Below are 22,028 nucleotides of genomic sequence, written 5' to 3' on the forward strand. Positions count from 1 at the left end.
GGTGGACGAAGGGATAGCAATGGGTGCGCATCAATCATTGTGCACATGCGCACGCATGCACGCGCCACCTGCCAGCAGGCTGCCGCCATCGCACCAGCCGCAGCCAGAGTTGGGTTCGCGGTGAAGAACCGGTTGAGCCCCGCTGACCTAGTTGACCGCAGGGATCAGTGCCCTCCCTGCCCTCCTCTCAAGTCAGCCTCCTGGGATGCTGGGGAGCCGAAAGGGAAGCAGCGGGAGCTGAGGCAGCAGGAGTGAGCCAGGAGCAAGAACATCTTACAGGATGCGATCAAGCGGGGCTTCTTCACAGCTCCGTTGCATCCGCGGACCACGCCCCGCTCGGTTGTTTAGGGGAATTTGGTCTCTCACCCCCGTCACAGAAGGGCTCTCAAATAGTAGTCAATTGGCTTTAAGCGTGAGGCTTTTGTGAGCTTTTGGCAGGCAGAATCTTGTCTCTCCAAGCCACAGTGACCCACACAGCGGTCCCTTCCAGGCCAGGTGACTGTCACGTGTTCTTGGTGGGACTTCCCTTATCCCTGACTCGGGAACAGCAGCCGGTGCAGAACGCAGCTGCCCGTGTCCTCACAGGGACCCAGTGGAGAGCCCGTATCTGACCTGTTCTCCAGCAGCTGCACTGGTTGCTGATTAAGTTCCAGATCAGGTTTAAGGGGCTGAATTTAGCCTTCAAGGCCTTACGTGGTGTGGCCCAGCCTACCTGAGGAACCACCTCTTTGTGTACATCCCCCCCCCCCCGAAGAGATTGTTACTTTGTGAACTCCAACTGACTGGTGGTCCCTGGCCCAGAGAGGGGCACCTGGCCTCTGCCAGAACCAGGGCTTCTTCAGCCCTGGAGCCCACCTGGGGGAATGAGCCAAGGCCTGCACTCTTACCAGCCTGCCAGCTAGGTTCCCTGCCAGCCCCCCACACCTGGCCCACGGAGGGTTTCAAGGGCAGCCGTGTGGGCGAACTCCCCAGCGAATGGCTCCCAGGACTAGAGGCAGGAGCTGCCAGGTGGCTCTCTGACCCCCAGCAGAGCAGGTCCTGGAGACTTTCCTTGTCCCATAATAACCCCTCTGGGCCCCAGAGCTGTGGCCCTTCGCAGCCCTGCCTTGGGAATCGCAGGGGGCAGAGGCTGCCTCTGCCAGCGCACAGAATGAGCAGGGAGGGTTTTGCTTCATGTGGCAGGACGGCGGAAGGAATCAGAGCAGCGGGGTGAGGGGAAGAGTGCTTAATCCTTAGGGTGCCCTGCCGGCGTGGATATTCGAGGCAAAGCGATCGATCCGTTGCTTCAATGGTTCCCAGGATGGTTGGAGACAGACAAAGCAAAGAGGCTGTTAAGCGACCAGAGCACTAAGATGGGCACAGCGGCCGTGAAAACGAGGCCTCCATGTAGGACAGTGTTAAGTCTTATCTCTGTGATGACATTTCTCAGCCGTACTAGGCCTTCTGCCCATGCTGCTCGGGGGTCTTCCTGATGAGGAAATCGTCCCCCCCACTCGCTTTTCTCCACCCAGAGGAAAAGATCAATGGGCCTGACACCTTCGCCTCCCCACAGACAGGACGGGGGGGGGGGGAAGACTGGGCATCCCTTCCCTCTCTAGTCTTTCTTTCTTTCTTTCTTTCTTTCTTTCTTTCTTTCTTTCTTTCTTTCTTTCTTTCTTTCTTTCTTTCTTTCTTTCTTTCTTTCTTTCTTCCTTTCTTTCTTTCTTTCTTTCTTTCTTTCTTTCCTTCTTTCCTTCCTTCCTTCCTTCCTTCCTTCCTTTCTTTCTTCCTTTCTTCCTTTCTTTCTTGGTTTCTTTCTTGGTTTCTTTCTTGGTTTCTTTCTTTCTTTCATTTTTGGTAGAGTGACTAGTTCAGCAGATGCTGGAAATACAGTGGGGACAGGAGAGATTGTAGCAAGGCCTTTGATAAGGTCCCCCACGATATTCTTGTGAGAAAGTTAGTAAAAACTGGGATGGACAAGGTCACAATAAATTTATTTGTAATTGGCTGGGTGAAAGAACCCAAACAGTGTTCAGTTTGGTATAGTGGTTAGGAACACAGACTTCTAATCTGGTGATGTGGGTTGGATTCCCCGCTCCTCCCCTGCATGCAGCCAGCTGGGCGACCTTATAGCCCTGAGAAAGCTGTTCTGACCGAGCAGGAATCTCAGGGCTCTCTCAGCCTCCCCTCCCTCACAGGGTGTCTGTTGTGGGGAGAGGAAGGGAAGGCAACTATAAGCCGCTTTGAGACTCCTTCAGGTAGACAAAAGCGGCATATAAGAGCCAACTCTTCTTCTTCTTCAGTGATATCAGGGCTCTCTCAGCCTCACCCACCTCACAGGGTGTCTGTTGTGGGGAGAGGAAAGGGAAGGCGACTGTAAGCCGCTTTGAGTCTCCTTCAAGTAGACAAAAGCGGCATATAAGAGCCAACTCTTCTTCTTCTTCAGTAATCTCAGGGCTCTCTCAGCCTCCCCTCCCTCACAGGGTGTCTGTTGTGGGGAGAGGAAAGGGAAGGCGACTGTAAGCCGCTTTGAGTCTCCTTCAAGTAGAGAAAAGCGGCATATAAGATAAGGTGAAAGGGAAGGAAAGGAAAGGCAAATAAGCTGCTTTGAGTAAGGTGAGCAGATTGTGAGGGACCTAAGGCGGGACACCAGGGGTGGTGGGGGGATGGATCCTGCTTGGTGGTTGCGGGGGGGGCGGTGATGAGAGGGGGCAGTTCCTGCTTGGCGGTGGCAGCGGGGGTGCTCTCCTCCTGTTCCCTCCACTCCCACTTGCTCTCATGCTGGCCAGCACCATCTGGGCTGCCCTGCGAAGCTGGGGGCAGGGCCGAGGCAGCTGCCTGGGCGCCTGCCCCATCTGGGCTGGCCCACTGCACAGCTCAACCGCCTCCAGCTCAATAGGGCCTCACCTCACCCCACGCTGCCTCTCCTCGTGCCACCTCGCCTCTCCCCACTCCACCTCACCCCGCCCTGCCTCGCCCCACCTTGCCTCGTGACAGGCTGGGCGCCGCTGCGGGACAATTTAAGCAACATTGCAGGACGCGGGGCGAGTGGCCTGGAGGCGGGGCAGTCCTGCCAGAAGTGGGAGAGATTAGCTTTGAGGCTCCTTCAGGTAGAGAAAAGCAGCATATAAGAACCAACTCTCCTTCTTCTTCTTCTTCTTCTTCTTCTTCTTCTTCTTCTTCTTCTTCTTCTTCTTCTTCTTCTTCAGTAGTATCAGGGCTCTCTCAGCCTCCCCTCCCTCACAGGGTGTCTGTTGTGGGGAGAGGAAAGGGAAGGTGACTGTAAGCCACTTTGAGCCTCCTTCGGGTAGGGAAAAGCGGCATCTAAGAACCAAATCTTCTTCTTCTTCAGTAATCTCGGGGCTTTCTCAGCCTCCCCTCCCTCACAGGGTGCTTGTTGTGGGGAGAGGAAAGGGAAGGCGAATGTAAGCCGCTTTGAGTCTCCTACAGGTAGAGAAAAGAGGCATATAAGAACCACCTCTTCTTCTTCTTCCTCTTCAGTAATATCAGGGCTCTCTCAGCCCCACTTCCCTCACAGGGTGTCTGTTGGGGGGAGAGGAAAGGGAAGGCGAATGTAAGCCACTTTGAGACTCCTTTGGGCAGAGAAAAGGGGCATATAAGATAAGGTGAAAGGGAAGGAAAGGGAAGGTGAATAAGCTGCTTTGAGTAAGGTCCCCTCCACTCCCAGCTTGCTCTCCTCCTGGTGGGTAGCCGTACCAGATCCCACGCCAGACTGCCTTCTCGAAGGTTGGGGCCGGGCTGAGGCAGCTGCCCAGCCGCCTGCCCCATCCAGGCTGCCCTGCAAAGCTGGGGGCAGGGCCGAGGCAGCTGCCTGGGCTCCCGCCCTATCTGGGTTGGCCTGCCGCATGGCACCACCACCTCCAGCTCAATAGGGCTGGCCACCTCGCCTCGCCCCATGCTGCCTCTCCTTGTGCCACCTCACCTCTCCCCACTCCGTCTCACCCTGTGCCGCCTCGCTCCGCCTCGCCTTGCGACAGGCTGGGTGCCGTCGTGGGACAATTTAAGCAACGTTGCAGGACGTGGGGCGAGTGGCCTGGAAGCGGGACAGATGGGCACCTTAGCTTTGAGGCTCCTTCAGGTAGAGAAAAGCAGCATAGAAGAACCAACTCTTCTTCTTCAGTAATCTCAGGGCTCTCTCAGCCTCCCCTCCCTACCAGGGTGTCTGTTGTGGGGAGAGGAAAGGGAAGGCGAACGTAAGCCGCTTTGAGACTCCTTTGAGTAGAGAAAAGCAGCATATAAGAACCAGCTCTTCTTCCTCTTCAGTAATCTCAGGGCTCTCTCAGCCTTACTTGATTCTCACCAATAGGGAAGAACTGGTTGAAGAGGTAAACGTTGTGGGCACACTTGGTAGTCGTGACCATGTGATCTTGGACTTTATGATCTTGGGGAAGAGAAAAGCTGTACATAGTTACACAAACAGGCTGGACTTCAGGAGAGCAAATTTTATCAAACTATGTTGAGTAGAATCCCATGGTCAAAAAAAGTTAAGGAGATCCAAGTCCAAGAAAGCTGGGATTTTCTCAAAAGTGAAATAATGAAGGCACAATTGCAGACAATTCCCTTGAGAAGGAGAACTGGGAGGAACCTAAGGAAATCAGGGTGGCTCCATAAACAGCTTTCAAAAGAATTGAGTAATAAGAAAGATTCATTTAGGAAATGGAGGGAGGAACTTATAACAAAGGAGGAACACAAACAAAGAACCAATGCATGAAGGGAGTGTTAGAAAAGCTAAAGCTCAGTATGAGCTTAGACAAAAAAATGCTAAAAAGAACAAAAAAGGGTTCTTTCGTTATTTTCAAAGTAAGGAAAAGTATAGGGACATGGTGGGACAATTGTGAGGACAAGAAGGTGACCTTGTATCAGGTGATGATGAGAGGTCTGAACTGCTCAATTCCTACTTCTCCTCAGTCTTCTCTTGCAAGGGGAATATGCTCAACATGGCAAAATCATTTCACAAGATTCTTTAAACAAAACCAAATCTTCTGGAACAGATGAATTGCATCCAGGGGTACTAAAAGAACTTGCAGATATAATTTCTGAGCCTCTGTCCATTATTTCTGAAACTTCTTGGAGAACAGGTGAAGTGACAGAAGATTGGAGGCAGGCAAATTGTCCCCATCTTCAAGAAGGGGGGAAAGGAGAATCTGCATAACTATTAACCCATGAAGTTATCCATCCGCTCCCTTCTGCTCATCCAGTAGGCCTGTATGGGAATAGTTTTTTTCTTAATCGTCATCATTGTGACTGAGTCATTGTTTTAAAGAGGTTTTAATGGGGAATTTTAATGGGTTTTAATGTAATGTATTTGTATTGAAATATTGTGAACCTCTGCGAGCCAGTTTTCGAGAGCGGCGGTCATACAAATCAAATTAATAATAATAATAACAACAACAACAACATCTGTAGCTGGCAAAATATTAGAATAAATCATCAAGCATTCAATCCTTGAGCAGCTAGAGCGGATGGCTGTAATTACTAAGAGTCAGCATGGCTTTCTCAAGAACAAGTTATGTCAGACTAACCTTATCTCTTTTTTCTATTATTATTATCATTACTACTACTACTACTACTACTACTACTACTACTACTACTTTGACTTATATCCCGCCACTCTCCATGGACTCATGGTGAGTTACACAAAAATAGATTAAACCCCCAGTAAAATCAATCATAGATCCCGCAATACCATAAAATCCCATAAAAACCCATAAACAGTGACAAAGTCCCCAGTCTTCCCTGGTCTACAGTCAACCATCACAGGTATAGGTTTGCAGAGTAGTATAGCATTGGCCCGAGGAGGGGCTCCAGTTGTCCCTGAAACCCAGCCTCAATCAAAGACCTGGCAGAAGAGCTCCGTTTTTCAGGCCCTATGGAACTGAAACAGCTCTGTCAGGGCCCTCAGCAATTCCGGGAGCTCATTCCACTGGGTCGGTGCCATGACTGAAAAAACTCTGGCCCAGGTTGAGGCCAAGCATGCTTCTCTGGGGCCAGGGATCACAAGCAAATTCACACCCACAGAGCGAAGAATCCTGCGGGGGGGGGGGGGAGCATAAGCAACAAGAAGTCCCTCAGATAGGCAAGGCCCAAGCTGTGGATGGCCTTAAAGGTTAATAACAAAACCTTGAATCTGCTCCGGGTCACAACTGGCAACCAATGCAGCTACTTCAGGACAGGCTGAATATGGGCCCTCCAAGATGTACCACTGATAACCCTAGCAGCAGCATTTTGTACCAGCTGTAATTTCCAGGTCAAAGACAAGGGTAGGCCTGCATAGAGTGAATAACAGAAATCTAGACTGGTGGTGACCATTGCATGGATCACTGTAGCCAGACAGTCTGAGGGCAGGTAGGGCACTAGCAGTCTCGTTTGGTGAAGATGGTAGAATGCCATGTGGGCTACACCTGTGGCCTCAATCGAAAGGGAGGCATCCAGAATCACACCAAAATTGTTGGTTGATGTTAAGCTGAACCCCAGCCAGAGTGGAGAAAAACACGTCCTGCCTCCTTGCTGCCCAGCCACAGGGCCTCCGTTGTGGAGGGGCTGAGTTTCAGGTGACTCTGCTCTAACCATCTAGGAACCGCTTCCAAACATCAGGCAAATGTATCGTGGGGGGGGGTGGAGTCTGGGCAGTGGTCCATAATGAGATAGAGCTGCGTTTTATCAGCATATTGAATCATAGAATCATAGAATCATAGAATCATAGAGTTGGAAGGGACCATACAGGCCATCTAGTCCAACCATCCAAGAAAAGTGTGTATCCAACCTTTGCTTGAAGACTTCCAGTGAGGGGGAGCTCACCAACTCCTTAGGCAGCCTATTCCATTCCTGAACTACTCTGACTATGAAAAACTTTTTCCTGATATCTAGCCTATATCGTTGTACTTGAAGTTTAAACCCATTACTGCGTGTCCTCTTCTCTGCAGCCAACAGAAACAGCATCCTGCCCTCCTCCAAGTGACAACCTTTCAAATACTTAAAGAGGGCTATCATGTCCCCTCTCAACCTCCTTTTCTCCAAGCTGAACATTCCCAAGTCCCTCAACCTATCTTCATAGGGCTTGGTCCCTTGGCCCCAGATCATCTTCGTCGCTCTCCTCTGTACCCTTTCAATTTTATCTACGTCCTTCTTGAAGTGAGGCCTCCAGAACTGCACACAGTACTCCAAGTGTGGTCTGACCAGTGCCGTATACAATGGGACTATGACATCTTGTGATTTTGATGTGATGTCTCTGTTGATACAGCCCAAAATGGCATTTGCCTTTTTTACCGCTGCATCACACTGCCTGCTCATGTTTAGTTTACAATCCACAAGTACCCCAAGGTCTCGTTCACACACAGTGTTACCTAGAAGCGTATCCCCCATCCAGTAGGCATGCTTTTCATTTTTCTGACCCAGATGCAGAACTTTACACTTATCTTTATTAAATTGCATCTTGTTCTCATTTGCCCATTTTTCCATTGTGTTCAGATCTCGTTGAACTCTGTCTCTATCTTCCGGAGTATTTGCCAGTCCTCCCAATTTGGTGTCATCTGCAAACTTGATGAGTAGTCCCTCCACCCCCTCATCTAGATCATTAATAAATATGTTAAAAAGTACCGGGCCAAGCACCGAGCCCTGAGGTACCCCGCTACTCACCTCTCTCCAGTCTGATGAAACACCATTGACAACAACTCTTTGAGTGCGGTTCTCTAACCAATTCCCTATCCACCTGACTATCTGAAAATCCAGATTGCAGTCCTTCGATTTATCCATCAGAACATCATGGGGAACCTTGTCAAAAGCTTTACTAAAATCCAAGTAAATGACATCAACCGAATTTCCCCGATCCAGCAAACCTGTTACTTGGTCAAAAAAGGAAACCAGGTTGGTCTGGCAGGACCTGTTGGAGACAAATCCATGCTGACTTCCTTGGATCACCAAATTGTCCTCCAGATGTTTGCAGATCGCTCCCTTTAATATCTGCTCCATTATCTTCCCCACAACAGAGGTCAGACTCACTGGTCTGTAGTTTCCCGGTTCATCCTTCCTCCCTTTTTTGAGGATCGGAATAACATTTGCTCTCTTCCAGTCCTCCGGGACATCTCCAGTCCTTAAAGAGGTTCCAAAGATGATGGACAAGGGCTGTGCAAGTTCTCTGGAAAGTTCTTTGAGTACTCTCAGGTGCATTTCATCCGGACCAGGGGATTTGAACTCATCCAGTGCAGCTAAATGCCTCTCGACAACCTCTCTATCCATGTTAACCTGCCACCCAGACACTGTCCTTTGGCTATGGCCATCTCTAGATGTGCCTAAACACTTTGACCTGTGGGAAAAAACAGATGTAAAATAGGCACTAAACCTTTCTGCTTTCTCTGCATCTTCCGTTAGAGTTTGTCCATCCGCACCTAACAGTGGGCCTATTGCCTCCTTTACTTTACGTTTGCTCCTCACGTAACTGAAAAATCTTTTCTTGTTACAATGGGCTTCCCTGGCCAATCTTAGCTCACTCTCAGCTTTGGCCTTTCTGATGATTGATCTACAGTGCCTAGTAACCTGTAGGTACTCTTCTTTAGAGCTCTGTCCTTCCCTCCATTTCCTGAACATTTTCCTTTTCTTTCTTAGTTCCTCTTGAAGTTCTCTGTTCATATTGGTGACAGCCCAGCCCATAACTCCAAACCAGCTGAGCCAGAGAGTGTGTAAAGATGTTAAATAACATGGGGGAGAGTACCACCCCCTGTGGGACCCACAAGGGAGTTGAAGCGCCCAACCCTAGTTGTGAGTGCCCTGCATAGTGCAGTGGGTTGGACTAGATGACCCAGGAGGTCCCTTCCAACATATGATTCTGTGATTCTGTTCTATGACAGGAGTGCGATAACTCCTTCCCAACAACCATCGTGTTTGGTTCTGGAGAAAGAAGCACAGCCATTGAAGCACTGTCCTCCAAATCCCAACCCTGGTGAGGTGGTGGGCCAACGACTTGTGGTTGACTACATTATACAGAGCTGACAGAGTCATCTGAGATGACCAAACTGCCCCGATCCAGCTGCTGCTGGAGATCATCCATCAAGGCAATCAGCCCTGTCTCCACCCTCTGGATGGGATGGAAGCCAGGAGCTGGTCTGCCATGACATTCTCAACCACCTTGTCCAGGAATGGCAAATGCAACACTGGGCGATAGCTGGCCAGATCTCGTGGGTCCAGCGATGTTATTTTCATTAAGGGAAAGCCCACTGCCTCCTTTAGCTCCTCCAGGAACTCCCCAATTAGCAATAAGAGATTGATAATATCTCCCAGAGGGCCTCCTATCTGCTGATCCCTCATTTTGAGCAAGCAGGATGGGCAGGGGTAAGGTGGCAGGTGGTCACCTTCACAGACCCCAGCAACTTGTCTACTTCGGGTTCCAAGAGCCACCTGAAGCCATCAAATATCTCCCCGAGGCAGCCAAGGGGCCTCCAGTTCCTTTAATGCAGGGGTAGTCAACCTGTGGTCCTCCAGATGTTCGTGGACTACAATTTCCATGAGCCCCATCAAAAGTGGCAGGAAGGACCTAGCTGAGTGACAAGACTTTATCTGCAAAAAGGCTCGCTAATGTCTCATAGCCAAGGGTCAGTTGACCAACATTTTGGTACATTTCCTCAAGGATGGTCAAAGATTGAACTACCCTAAAAAATTGGGCTTGGCGAGAGCTAGCACCAACCTGGTGGAACGAGCTCCCAGAAGATCTAAGGGCCCTGATGGAGCTTTCTAAGTTCTGCAGAGCCTACAAGATGGAGCTCTTCTGCCAGGCATTTGGCTGAGGCCCGGAAAGGATGTTCAGGGTTTCTGTCTGGGGGTCCCGCCCTATCTGAGCACCCCAGGTTTAGAATTAGAATCATAGAATAGAATCATAGAATCCTAAAGTTGGAAGGGGCCATACAGGCCATCTAGTCCAACCCCCTGGCTCAACACAGGATCAATTAGATCAAGACATGGACTTGGCTGGAATTGGCAGGGACTGGGGGGATACTATTATCGCCATTTTAATTAAGGGATATTGTGACTAATGTTATTGTTGTTTTTAATGGGTTTTTATGGAATGTATTGTTTTTATGGTTTTATTATGTTAGCCACCTCGAGGCGACTATGTTGTGAGAGTTGGGGTATAAATAGAATAATAAATAAAATAAATAAATAGCAGACGCGATTGAGGCAGCATAGAACTCTTATTTAGCTGCCCTAACAACCATCCCATCCACCTTCATGAGCATGCCACTTCGTTGTGAGACTTCCTCCACACTCACTGTAGCCGTCTCACCTCCCTCTTCCTTAGATCCCACATATACCAGGGAGCTAGTTTGAGAGGAGGGTGGAGAGGGCCCTGGGGACTGATCTTGTGAATGGCGGCCGTCAGTCGGGATTGCCAGTCCCCCACTAGTACCACCAGTGAGTCACGGGGAGGCATTGGGTCCCACAGAGTATTCAGGAATCCAGTTGGATCTATAAATTTCCACAGGAGGGCTAAAATGGATCGAGAACTGGTTGACAGATCACACCCAAAGGGTGCTTGTAAATGGTCCATCATCTTCTTGGAGGGGAGTGACAAGTGAAGTGTCTCAGGCATCTGTCCTGGGGCCTGTGTTGTTCAACATATGTATAAACTAGTTGGATGAAGGAATAGAGGGGGTACTTATTAAATTTGCAGATGACACTGAACTGGGAGGGGTAGAAGACAGAATCAGAATACAAGATGATGTTGACAGGCTACAAAACTGGACTAAATGAAGAAATGAATTTCAATAGTGATAAGTTTAAAATTCTTCATTTAGGTAGTAAAAATCATATCCATCACTCTACTTGTGCAAGAGGATGCTGAACCATTACAAGCACCCTTTGGGTATGATCTGTTAGCCAGTTATCAATCCACCTGACAGAATTAGGATCCATACCGCATTTTACCAACTTGTCAACAAGAATATCATGTGGAACCTTATCAAAAGCTTTACTGAAATCAAGGTAATCTATGTCCATGGTATTCCCCTGATCCAGCAAGGTAGTCACTTTCTCGATAAAAGAGATAAGGTTGGTCTGACTTGTTCTTGTTAAACCCATGCTGAATCTTAGAAATCACAGCTCTCTGTTCCAACTGTCATGTGGTTTCAGATTGTACCCAAAGGGTGCTTGTTAATGGTTCAGCATCCTCTTGGACAAGAGTGACAAGTAGAGTGCCCCAAGGATCTGTACTGGGACCTGTGTTGTTCAACGTTATTATGATTTGGATGAGGGATTAAATGGGGTACTTATTAAATGTGCAGACGATACTAAATTAGGACTGTTAGTAAACACAACAGAAGACAGAATCAGAATACAGGATGATCTTAATAGGATCGAGAACGAGTTTGAACTGAATAAAATGAAATTGAATAGGGAAATTTAAAGTTCTGCATTTAGGTAGGAAAAATAATTTACATCAATATAGGATGGGGGAGACTAGTCCTGGCAGTAGTATGTGTGAAAAGGTTTTAGGAGTCTTAGTAGGCCATACATTGAACATGAACCGGCATTGTGACTCAGTGGCTAAAAAGGCAAATGAGATTTTGGGCTGTATCAAACAGAGTATTTTGTCCTCATCACAGGAGGTGATGGTACTTTGCTCTGGTTCAGCCTCACTTGGAGTACAGTTTTGCGCACCACAATTCAAGAGTGATGTAGATAAACTGGAGCGTGTCCACAGGAGGGCAACAAAGATGGTGAGGGGTTTAGAGACCAAGATGTTTGAGGAAAGGTTGGGGGAGCTTGGTCTGTTTAGCCTGGAGAGGAGCCAAGTCAGAGGTGATCTGATAACAATCTTCGAGTGTTCAAAAGGCAGCCATATAGAGTTGTTCGCTCTTACCCCAGAAGGATGGACCAGAACAAATGGGAGGAAATTAATTCAAAAGAAATTCCATCTAAACATCCGGAAGAAATTCCTGACAGAGTGGTTTCTCAGTGTAACAGGCTTCCTTGGGAGGTGGTGAGTTCTCCATGTTTGGAAATTTTTAAACAGATGGTGGATAGCATGAGACGGAGAGGCTGATTTTGTGAAGGTTCAGGACATGACAGGCATATAAGAACCAACTGTAACTCTAAAAGAGATGGAGAATCTGAGATACAGACATGCTCGGATCCCTTCCAACCTCTGTCCCATCCCTCAGGACACTAGGGTGGAGGCAGAAGGAAATAAATCACCTCCGACACTGTGTACTGTGTAACACCAGGTTGATTAACAACAAAACATTTACCTTGCATACCATTACCTAGCATACGTGATGGAAACCTGGGTCAGGGTGGGTGAAACAGTTGCCCTTAGAGAGGTTTTCTGTCTTCCATCAGTTTTTGAATGTGGGGCGGGTAGGAGGGATGGCTATCCTAATCCAAGAGGATTTCCCCTTCAGGGCTTCCCCATGCCGTCAATCCCAGGAATTGAATGTGTAGGCCTTGGATGGGACATGAGCGTGGCCATCTAGCTGGTGTACCATGTGCCCAATGTACCTCCAGATGCCCTGCCAGCCCTGCTGGAGCAGGTAGCAGGCTGTATGCTACAGTTCCCTAGACTTTTAATTCTGGGGAACTTTAACTTCTACGCTGAGGTGCCACCCTCCAGAAATGGGATGGACCTAGTATCAGACATGGCGATGCTAGGGCTCTCACAAATTGTTGTTGGCCTCACCAATCAGGCAAGTCACACCATGGACCTCATTTTTTGGCATGGGGTTGAACGTGGATCTGGTCTTGGCTAAGGCCATGCCATGGTCAGTTCACTATGCCCTGTAGGTTCGTCTAAGGCTGCCATCTCCTCCTTAGGTTGGGTGACGAGCAGATTTTAGCTTGCTCACAGAGACTTAGGATCCAGTTGGATTCTTGAATGCTCTATGGCAGGGCTAGTCAACCTGTGGTCCTCCAGATGTTCATGGACTGCAATTCCCATGAGCCCCTGCCAGCAAATGCTGGCAGGGGCTCATGGGAATTGTAGTCCACGAACATCTGGAGGACCATTGGTTGACTACCCCTGCACTATGGGATGTCCCTCAGCACTTCTCTAAATGGTGTGGTCAGTGACTGGCATGACATATTGCTGATATCGCTGAGATGGCTCCTTGAGTTTCTCTCTGCCGCAATATAAAGCAGGCTCCTTGGTACAGTGAGGAGCTTTGTGATAAAAATGGGAATTGCGACAACTAAAGAGAGTTTGGAGGAAGATTTGTGATGAAGTTTCTAGAACATCTCATAGAATGCATTTGAAAGCCTATGAGAGGTGATGAAGTTAGTAAAATGCAATTTTTACTTGACTAGTATCACATCTGCAAAGTCACACCTGGTGCAATTGTTTAGTTCTATCTCTCACTACACTGGCAGAGGGGCACCAAAACTGTAGCCAATTGGACATCAGAGTGAGACATTTGCAAGTCAAAATCTCGACTTTCTGCCGTGACCTCCCTCCAACCTTAGATATAGAAAGAGAACTAGAGGCCCCTTGACCATCTTTGGAGAGGACACTGAGTAACAGACAAGATGCTAATGGCAACAAAGCCAGCCACCTGCCCTTTAGTCTCGTGCCCATCATGGCTGCTAAAGACATCGGATATAAGAATAGTGGTCCCCCTCCAAGAGATAATCAACCTCTCCCTATCAATGGGAGATTTCCTGGAAGGAATAAAAGAGGCAGTGGTTCACCCGTTGCTTAAACAACTATCTCTGGACCTGTGAGAGCCCAACAACTCATCCCAACTCACACTTAGCATTTTTTGGAAAGACGCTTGAAAGTACTGTCATGGACCAACCGTTAGCATTCTTGGAAGACACTTCAGTCTTAGACCCATCTCTGTCATGTTTCCAGCCTGGCCATGGAGTAGAAATGGTGCTAGTCACCCTGATGTATGACCTCCATCATCAGTTGGACTGGGGCGGGTTGGCTCTGCTCATGCAATGTGGTCTCAGGTGCCATGGCCATGTCGAAAACCAGCCTGGACATCTGCTAGCTGAACATCAATGGTTGATTTGAGATGGTTCTGGATGATCTTCTATAAGATTTTACTTGCATGGGAGATCAGGGCTCAATAGTTTGAGCTGATGTGAGCATCACCTTTCTTTAGTAATGGGATAAAAACAGACCTTTTCCAGTCTATTGGCCATGTGCCAGTTTCCCAGACTTTTTGGCATAATTTGTTCTTCACTTCTATGGCATATGTTGGTGGAATTTTGCTGACATCAAACTTCTTTGGGGGTACATTTTTCTTGATATTACATAATCTGACTTTCAACTTGGCGACCAACAATTCGTGATCAGAGCCACAATCTGCTCCAGGAAATGTTTTTACTGCTAGGATGGAGCCCCGCCATCTCTGTTTGCAAAGGATAAAATCGATCCGAATATGATAACCATCTTCAAATACTTGAGGAGCTATTATATAGACAGAATGGTTAGTGTAACAGGCTTTCTTGGGAGGTGGTGAGTTCTCCTTCTTTGGAAGTTTTTAAGCAGAGGCTAGATAATCAACTGGCAGTAATGCTGATTTTATGAACTTGGTGAGTGGGTGGGCAGGAAGGGGTGTGCCAGTGCTTGTCTCTTGTGGCCCTTCTTTGCATGCCCAGGGAATTGCTGATTGCCACTGGGGGGTGGCAGGTGACTTTCCTCCAGGCCAGGCTGGATTCTGGAGATTATTTTGGTGGGGAATGAAATTGGGAATGAAATTGCAGTCATTGTGGGTGATCTGGTAGTTGTGAGTTCCTGCACAGTGCAGGGGTTTGGACTAGATGATCCTTGAGAACCCTTCCAACTCTGGGATTCTCTGATGCTATGATTCTTGGGCAGCCCTTTTTGCCAGGGGAATTGATTGCTGAGGTCTGGAAACCAGTTGTTATTCCAGCATGGAAGTTAGCCAGTGTTGTTTCAATAAGGTTGGTGTAAAGGAAGGTCCCATCAGTAAACTTCTCGTGCTGCTCCCGGGTGTGGAAAACCCATTAAGGCATAGCTTTTTGGGGTCACCCTGATTTATTTGAAGCTCAATGGCCCGTCCTCCCGTAAGAGGCAGCCAGCATTGATGCCAGATTTCTGCACCACAGAAACGTCTTTTCGTAGGCTGCAAGGAGGTGATTGCCTCCCCCTCCCCCGTGGGCTTCCTACTGCTGCTTAGAGAGTGGGGAGGGGTTACTGCAGGAAACATTTTGCTTGGGTTTATTTTATTTTGCTGTAAATAATGTGTATATTTTTGAGTAGCATTTTTACATGGAATATGAAGGGGTCAGTCCTTGGAGGAGCAACCCCCCCCCCCCAAAGGGTTACACCGTGTGTGGAGATAACACAGTAGACCAGGAATCCCTGTGCTAGAGAGCCCATACCCATTCAGCACATGTCTTGTACAAAACCCTGCATCCCCCCCCCCCGAAACCTAAGTCTTGGAGGAGGGCAGGGAGGGAGCCACAAGGATGCCCACTGGTGAGGTGCTTTGTGCTGACTCCAGGTGTTTAGACCTAGTTCCTCAGAAGTAAGTCCCTCTTGCTTGCTGAGGAAGTCGTAGGAAGCTGGGCAGGTGGGGCTGCTGCGGATGTTCTCCCGCATTTCGTTTGTTTGCTTGCTGGCCTTGCTGCATCGTCCTCCCCCTCCCTAGTTCTTTTTGGGATTTGAGCCTCTCTTCTGCCATTTGCATGTTGTTATTTCAATTATGCACAGTAAATGCAAAAATAACACGCCAAAGGCCTTGGCACGGGGAAAGGGGAATCGGCTCCCAAAGAAGCATTTGCAAGCCTGAGTCTGATTGTGAGAAGGGGGATCCCAGGGCAGACCTCTGACTGGCTTCCAAACTCCCGTCTTACCCCTTGCTGACATCATGCTGTATAGCGTCAAGAGAGAGATAGAGACACCATGTTGCCCCTGGCAGCACCGCCAGCCATGACGGTAGCACATCCGTGAATCTGCCACTGGTGAGAGCCGTGACAGTCCCTCCTGCCCCCCTTCCCCCCCACAGTGGGACTTCATGTTACCTTTTTGCCGATCGTGCCCCAGGGCCAATGGCCCCACCATCATGGGAGCTTCTCAACTGGGCCACATTTCTAGGCCAGTTCTGCACTGAGACCCAGGAAGTGGCAGGCTTTCCCACCAGCCGCTGAGAGACGAAGGGCCTCTTTTGACCCTGGGAAAGGGACTGAGGCCGCTGTGAAGACAAAAGCCATGCGGGGGGAGGAGGCGGCGAGGAAGGGGTTCCCCCTTCTCAGGTCACAAAGTCCAACTTTCCAGCCTGGACTGTTCAGATCTGCAGCCCAGGAGACGGGTCATAAGAACAGCTTGCCTGCTACAATGAAGCCAATGACCCGGCTGGCATGCCTCTTCCAGTCCAGTCGCAACAACCAGTGGGAAACCAGAGCAGCCCCCTGCCCCCCTGCCCCCCTGCCCCCCTGCCCCCCTGCCCCCCTGCCCCCCTGCCCCGGTCCCCATCCCTCACAGCTGTAGTGTGTTGCCTGGCCCTCTACTCACCAGCCTGCTGGCTTCTACTCCAACAGGATCATCCGAACCAAAGTGCAGCAGCCATTCCACCCGACACCAGACGGGAGCGGGACAGGAGTGTCGGCACCTGGACACGCCATAGGTAAGAGGAAATCTCTGGGGAAGGGGGGGGGTATCTGATGCAAGTGGCAAAAGAACGGGGCAGGGCAATGTATGAGAGAAGGAAGCTCTCCTGACTGTTTGCAGGGCAAGGGCAGGCCCTGCCCCTGTCTCCTGGCATGTTTCTCCGCGCATTCCCGTGTGGTGGTGTGTGAAGGCATGTGGTTCTCTGGCTGGGCTTCTGCTGGGCACACGCAAAAGCCCACTGGACAGCCCTGCCCTGTAGCTTGCCTTTGGGGCTCTTGGAAAACAAAGTCCGCTCTCGTTCAATGAAGTGCCTCGTGGTTTCACGCTGCAGAGTGTTCCCGCAGATGGTGTCCTGTCCGCCACGTAATCCCACAATGTTTCCACTTGATCTCCACCCCCAACCTCCAGGCTGGGAGACGGTGTGTTTGGAAGGAGGATCCGGGTAGGCCATTTTTGCAGGCCAGGGAGGGGCGGAAGAAGGTAGGAGGTAGGCAGCCATGTGCACAAAGGAAAGGCTGCCCTTCCCCTCTCCCAGGGCAAACGTCAGGCTAAGAGTGGAAGCGGACCCCGGGGCCCAGAGACCCCCATTGGCCAGCATCCTCTTCTGAGCAGCTGCCTCCCAGGAGCCCACCCAAGGAGCAGGACTGCTGTGGCTTCCTCCCTGTGGCCCTGCCACCCGCCCCTGGGATCCAGAATGCAGAGCCGTCATTTGGTTGTTACTATGACTAATAACCGTGACGGGGCTACCATACAAGTGTCTGTCATGGCCGGGGGCTGGGGGAGGGGAGGGGAGAGGAACGTCTAAATTAAATGCAAACTTGAGCGCACTCCAGCAGAAAGGGTGGTCAATAAATCTAAGGAAATAACAATAATAAAAGTTAACTCCGGCTGTAGTTCCCATTGGGAGAAAGCAGCTTCAGGGGTAGGCAGGGAGGAGGGAGGAGGGAGGAGGTGCACCGCCCTCTTCCTCCCGGGGTCTGGAAAGGGCGGGGCCACGTGGGAGCTGATGGTGGATCTGCAAGGGGCCTCTGGACACGGACTTCCTCCTTCTCCTTTCCTTTTATGCCGGAACTTTTCCTGCTTGCAAGTTGTTGCCTTCCCCTCCCCCCCGGGGGGGGGTCATGGGGGCTGGGCTTGTTTGTTTTTAAGGCTGATCTCTAAAAGGACCCGAACTCAGAGGTAGCCTACCTGCCACTTTACCAGGGAGAGCTGGAAAGTAGGGTAGAAATACCCATTTCATCTTGGCCTCAGCAGGTGCAAAGCTGAATGGTGAAGCAGATGGGGGATTCCTATAATAAAAGCACGCTAGTGAAGTATTATTGATAACATTACAATCCTAAACAGCATAATATTTTAGCTGCAAGAATCACTATAATGGATACCTGTTTGTAAACTGTGGGAAGTACCTCAATGGCTTCTCTTGCATCGGGCTGCCCTAGTTCCAGATTCCTGGCCCGAGGTTGGGGGCAATCGCCATCCAAGGCCAGGAATCCGGCTTCCAACCCCCAGCTGGGAAGGGCAAACGGCTGTAAAATGAAGTTCTCCCTTCCAGCGTCTCAGGTGTCACAGGTTCTTTTTTCAAACCGGAGCACAGCTGGAACGAGGTGCGCAGCTACACTTGTCTCCACAACACGCCACCTCCGCACGGAAGCATCGCATTTGCCAGGTGCACAGCCTGCCTCTAAATGCCTCCAGATGTATTTCAAGTATCAAAATGCCAATCGGCCCACAGGTGAGGCTAAGAACCCTAAATATTCCGAGTCACGTGAGGATCCATTTTGATGCTGTGCGTCGCCAGGGCTGCTGCTGAGATGGCCCGTTATGGAAACAAGGCTTGCTGGGCTGCCATTTGGAGAAAGAGCCCTTGAAACCGGAGAGGCTGGACGGGAAGGACTTTATTTTGCAGCCGTTTTGCCATTCCTTCCTTGGGTCTGCTTCACGGGTCGGCTGCTCTTCCTGGGGCTGGAAGCTCTCCCGGAATTGGCCCTGATCCCCTGAGGCCAGAGATCAGTTCCCCTGGAGAAAAACCATTGCTTGGGAGGTTGGGGGGACTCTGAGCGCATCCTGCAGAGCCCCCTCCTCACCCCAAACTGACAGAGGTCAGTTCCCCTGGCCAAAACCTCTCCCTCCTCAGCCTCCTGCCCCAAATCTCCAGGGATTTCCCAACCTGAGGTTGGCAACTCGACCAGTAAAGGTTTGGGAACATGTGCTGGCTGAAAGCTTTCCCATCCTGTCATTAATTTGAGGAAAGGAGCAGGGCACCAGTAGGTTTCCTGTTAGGCCAGGTGCAGTTGTAGGACTTAACTGTTGACTGATCCAAATCTTCTCCCTCCCTCCCTCCCTCTCTGTCCTTTGAGTGTTGCAGCCGAATCCCCCTCAAGGCCACCAAATGGGACTCTCCTTTCAGAGCTGCTGCCTGTGCCGTAGGAGGAGCCCAGGGCCCGGGGGGGGGGTCCATTGTCCTCTTTGCAGAGCTTTGCCCTCTGGATCCGGAGCACTGGCTGGGCGGGGCCACCCTCCAATCGGACAGGAGGGAGAGCTCTGGCTGGGGGTTGGCTGGCCTCAGGAGCCCTGTCAGTTCAGGGACAGACTTGCCAGCAGTGGCTTGCGTCCCCCGTCCCCCCCGTCCCCCCCCCGTGCCCTGGGGTCTGCTACCTGGAGAGGGCTTGCAAAGAGGTCACGGCCAGGCACGATGCTTCTGGGGCGTCATCCGGGGCCAGGCCGGGCCAGGCCAGGCGATCAGGTCCCCTCAGGAGAGGCTTAGGGGTCTTGCTTTCGAGTGTAGCGGCTGCCGTCCTCATGGGCCTTTTTCCCTTTTCATTTTGTCCAGTTCCCAGTACAGCGTCCCCTCCCACCTCGAGTGCCTCCAATGATCCAGTGGGTTCCTACTCCATTAACGGGATCCTGGGGATTCCTCGGTCGAATGGCGAGAAGAGGAAACGTGACGAAGGTAGGGGGAGGGAGGGGCTCATCCTCCCGGCTTCTTTGCTGTTCTCTCCTCCCCTTCACCCCCCTCGGCTCTGTCTCCTCCGCCCCAGAGAGCTCTGGCCTGGGAGGGAGCCTGGGAAAAGCCCAGAGAGGCTTTCCAGAGCAACTGGTTGGTGGGCACCCAAAGCAGGCTCTTCCCTTCCTCCTCCTTGGGATGGAGGGGGCAGGCTCCCTCCCTTGGCAGGCTGAGCATGGAATGGGCGGCTGGCGGCTGGCGGGCTTCCCAGCAGGAGGGGAGCCCTGAAAAGACCGGCCTGCCCTAGAATCCTCTTGCGTTGGGCCTTTCTGTAGTTGAAACAAGGCTCAGTAGGGTTTCCATCAGGACCTTCCCAGGGAGGGGAACAGTTAGGGGTGAGAGACGTGCTCCGTGCATTCACAAGGTGGAGGAAGTATCCCAACAACCACCACACCTTAAGGCAGGGGTAGTCAACCCATGTTCATGGACTACAATTCCCATGAGCCCTTGCAAGGAAAAGCTGGCAGGGGCTCATGGGAATTGTAGTTCATGAACATCTGGAGGACCTCCGGTTGACTACCCCTGCCTTAGGGCACTGGTTGCGAGAACTGAGGATGGCTGGGGGATCTGCAGATGGAGCCTGAGGACGAAAAGTGTGACCGTGTGTGTGTGTGTGTGTGGGGGGGATTTGCTTTCCGTATGCTTGCCCTTTGCACCGGAAGCCTTGCCTAAGATGCTGCTGGCCTTTACGCACTGTAGACCACGGGGCCCCCCACCATTGCAAGGGTCTCTGAGAGCCCAAGCGGGGGTCTTGTGCCCGTTGCAAGAGCAGTGCCTGGGCAAGACCCAGGGGGCCACCTCAGATATGTGGGGGTGAAGGGGGTGTAAATCAAAAGAAAAAAACAACTGCTTCCCATTTCCATGATGAGGACCTGGTGAGAACAGAGCCTGCTCCCAGAAGCAAAGGATTTTGAGAGCAAAGGAGCTAGTCCTTGCCATACATCACACAGTTCTTGTGTCCCCCCCCCCGACTCTGCTCCAGTTGTGTCGACAGATGTGTCCACGTGTGCTGAGCTTGACTTCTGGGCCTCCTTGGGCCAATCCAGAAGAGGGCAGGGAGGGAACTTATGACTTTTCTAACCCAGCCAGAAAGGGAGGGGCCAAGTGTTCTCCCATTGGGGATATTCCTGTGTCACCCATCAGCACACAGAAGAGGTCTCTCCAGGGCCCTTTCCTGGGGGGGGCAAGGCAAGGGGGCACTCCAGCTCCTCATGCCTCATGGTCCTGACCTGCTTCGGGTCGGAGTCCGCCTCATCACAGTCCTAAAGGTGGAACTCCCAGAGCACCTCTGGCCAACTTGGAGTTGCAACCCCAGGCTAGAGAATGGCTGGAGGTTTTGGCACTTGGAGAAGGGAGGGACGTCCACCAGATACACTGTACTGCCATCCAGCCCAGCCCCCGAAGCTGCCATGTTCTTTGAGAGAACTGAGGATCTGCTGTAATTCCACGAGACCTCCGGGAGGTTGGCAAGCCACAAGGAAGAGGAAGTCTTCCTATTGCGTACTTAGGTCAGGGATTCCCATCCATGGGTCCGTGGACCCCTGGGGGCCCACAGGAGCTCCAGAGGGGGTCCGTGGCCTTTTCCCATCTGCCTGAATAGACTTGGGAATGCTCTGCCTCTGGCCAAAGGGCTTGGTGGGTAGGCCATTGGTGTGAAAATCATGTCGGTTCTGACATGGTGTGTGTGTGGGGGGGTCCTGGGCTGTCTTCTCAGCCCCCGCCCTTCTTTCTGGACAACATGAGGCAAGGCCAACGTAGGAGCAGTAAAGTAGGGGAGAGGGAGTGAGGGGAGGGTGAGGGATGCGGATGGGTGTGCCACTTCCAGGGGGCGTGGCAGGGAGGCGTGGCAGGCTGACATCACTTCCCCATTTATTTCTGGGGCTCCTTCATGGTCAAAAGGTTGAAAAAGGCTGACTTAGGCACTTAGGAACTGAGAGACAAGTAAGAGGGGAAATTAGAAGAGAAAAAAGACATTTCCTACTCAAGACCCTGAGAGCTTACAAATCTTGTCGGGGGAGATTTGGGATGTCCTTTATTCCCCTTTCTTGTCGGGGGAGACTTGGGATGTCCTCTATTTCCCTTTCTTGTCGGTGGAGACTTGGGATGTCCTTTATTCCCCTTTCCTTATGACTTTTCCGGCGTTCCCAAGCATGTTGCTCCCTGCTAGCAAAGTGGCTGGCAAGGAAACGGGCCTCAGAACCTTCAGGGCTTCTGCTCCGTTGGGGGAATCACTAAGCAGGCAGGAAAGGGCTTGGGGGGAGAGGGAGAGGAAAGGGGGCTCATGGCCCTCCAAACATTGGGGACAGATGAGGGCTGCCAGCTCCTGGTTGAGATGTTCCTGGAGCAGCGGAGATGAAGCCTTGGGAGAGCTGAGTTTTGGGAGAGGAGGGACCTCTGAAGGTGATAATTTCATAGAGTCCCCCCTCCAAAGCAGCCATTTTCTCCTGGGGGACTGATTCCTGT

The 22,028-nt window shown here is 51.0% G+C and overlaps 1 protein-coding gene across 13 annotated transcripts in view; it reads left to right on the forward strand.

The window, feature by feature from the left end:
• PAX2 (paired box 2) overlaps positions 1 to 22,028 on the forward strand; it is a 125,336-nt gene that overhangs the window by 43,039 nt on the left and 60,269 nt on the right. For 10 of the 13 annotated variants that reach the window (XM_077351103.1, XM_077351104.1, XM_077351105.1 and 7 more), the window contains 2 exons: positions 16,492 to 16,577; positions 19,392 to 19,511. In XM_077351103.1, the coding sequence (XP_077207218.1) occupies positions 16,492 to 16,577; positions 19,392 to 19,511 (206 nt within the window). The remainder of the gene's footprint in view (positions 1 to 16,491; positions 16,578 to 19,391; positions 19,512 to 22,028) is intronic. The other 3 variants (XM_077351106.1, XM_077351116.1, XM_077351114.1) reach the window with 1 other exon arrangement.

The sequence above is a fragment of the Paroedura picta genome, chromosome 8 (assembly GCF_049243985.1).
Source record: "Paroedura picta isolate Pp20150507F chromosome 8, Ppicta_v3.0, whole genome shotgun sequence".
Classification (NCBI taxonomy): domain Eukaryota; kingdom Metazoa; phylum Chordata; class Lepidosauria; order Squamata; family Gekkonidae; genus Paroedura; species Paroedura picta.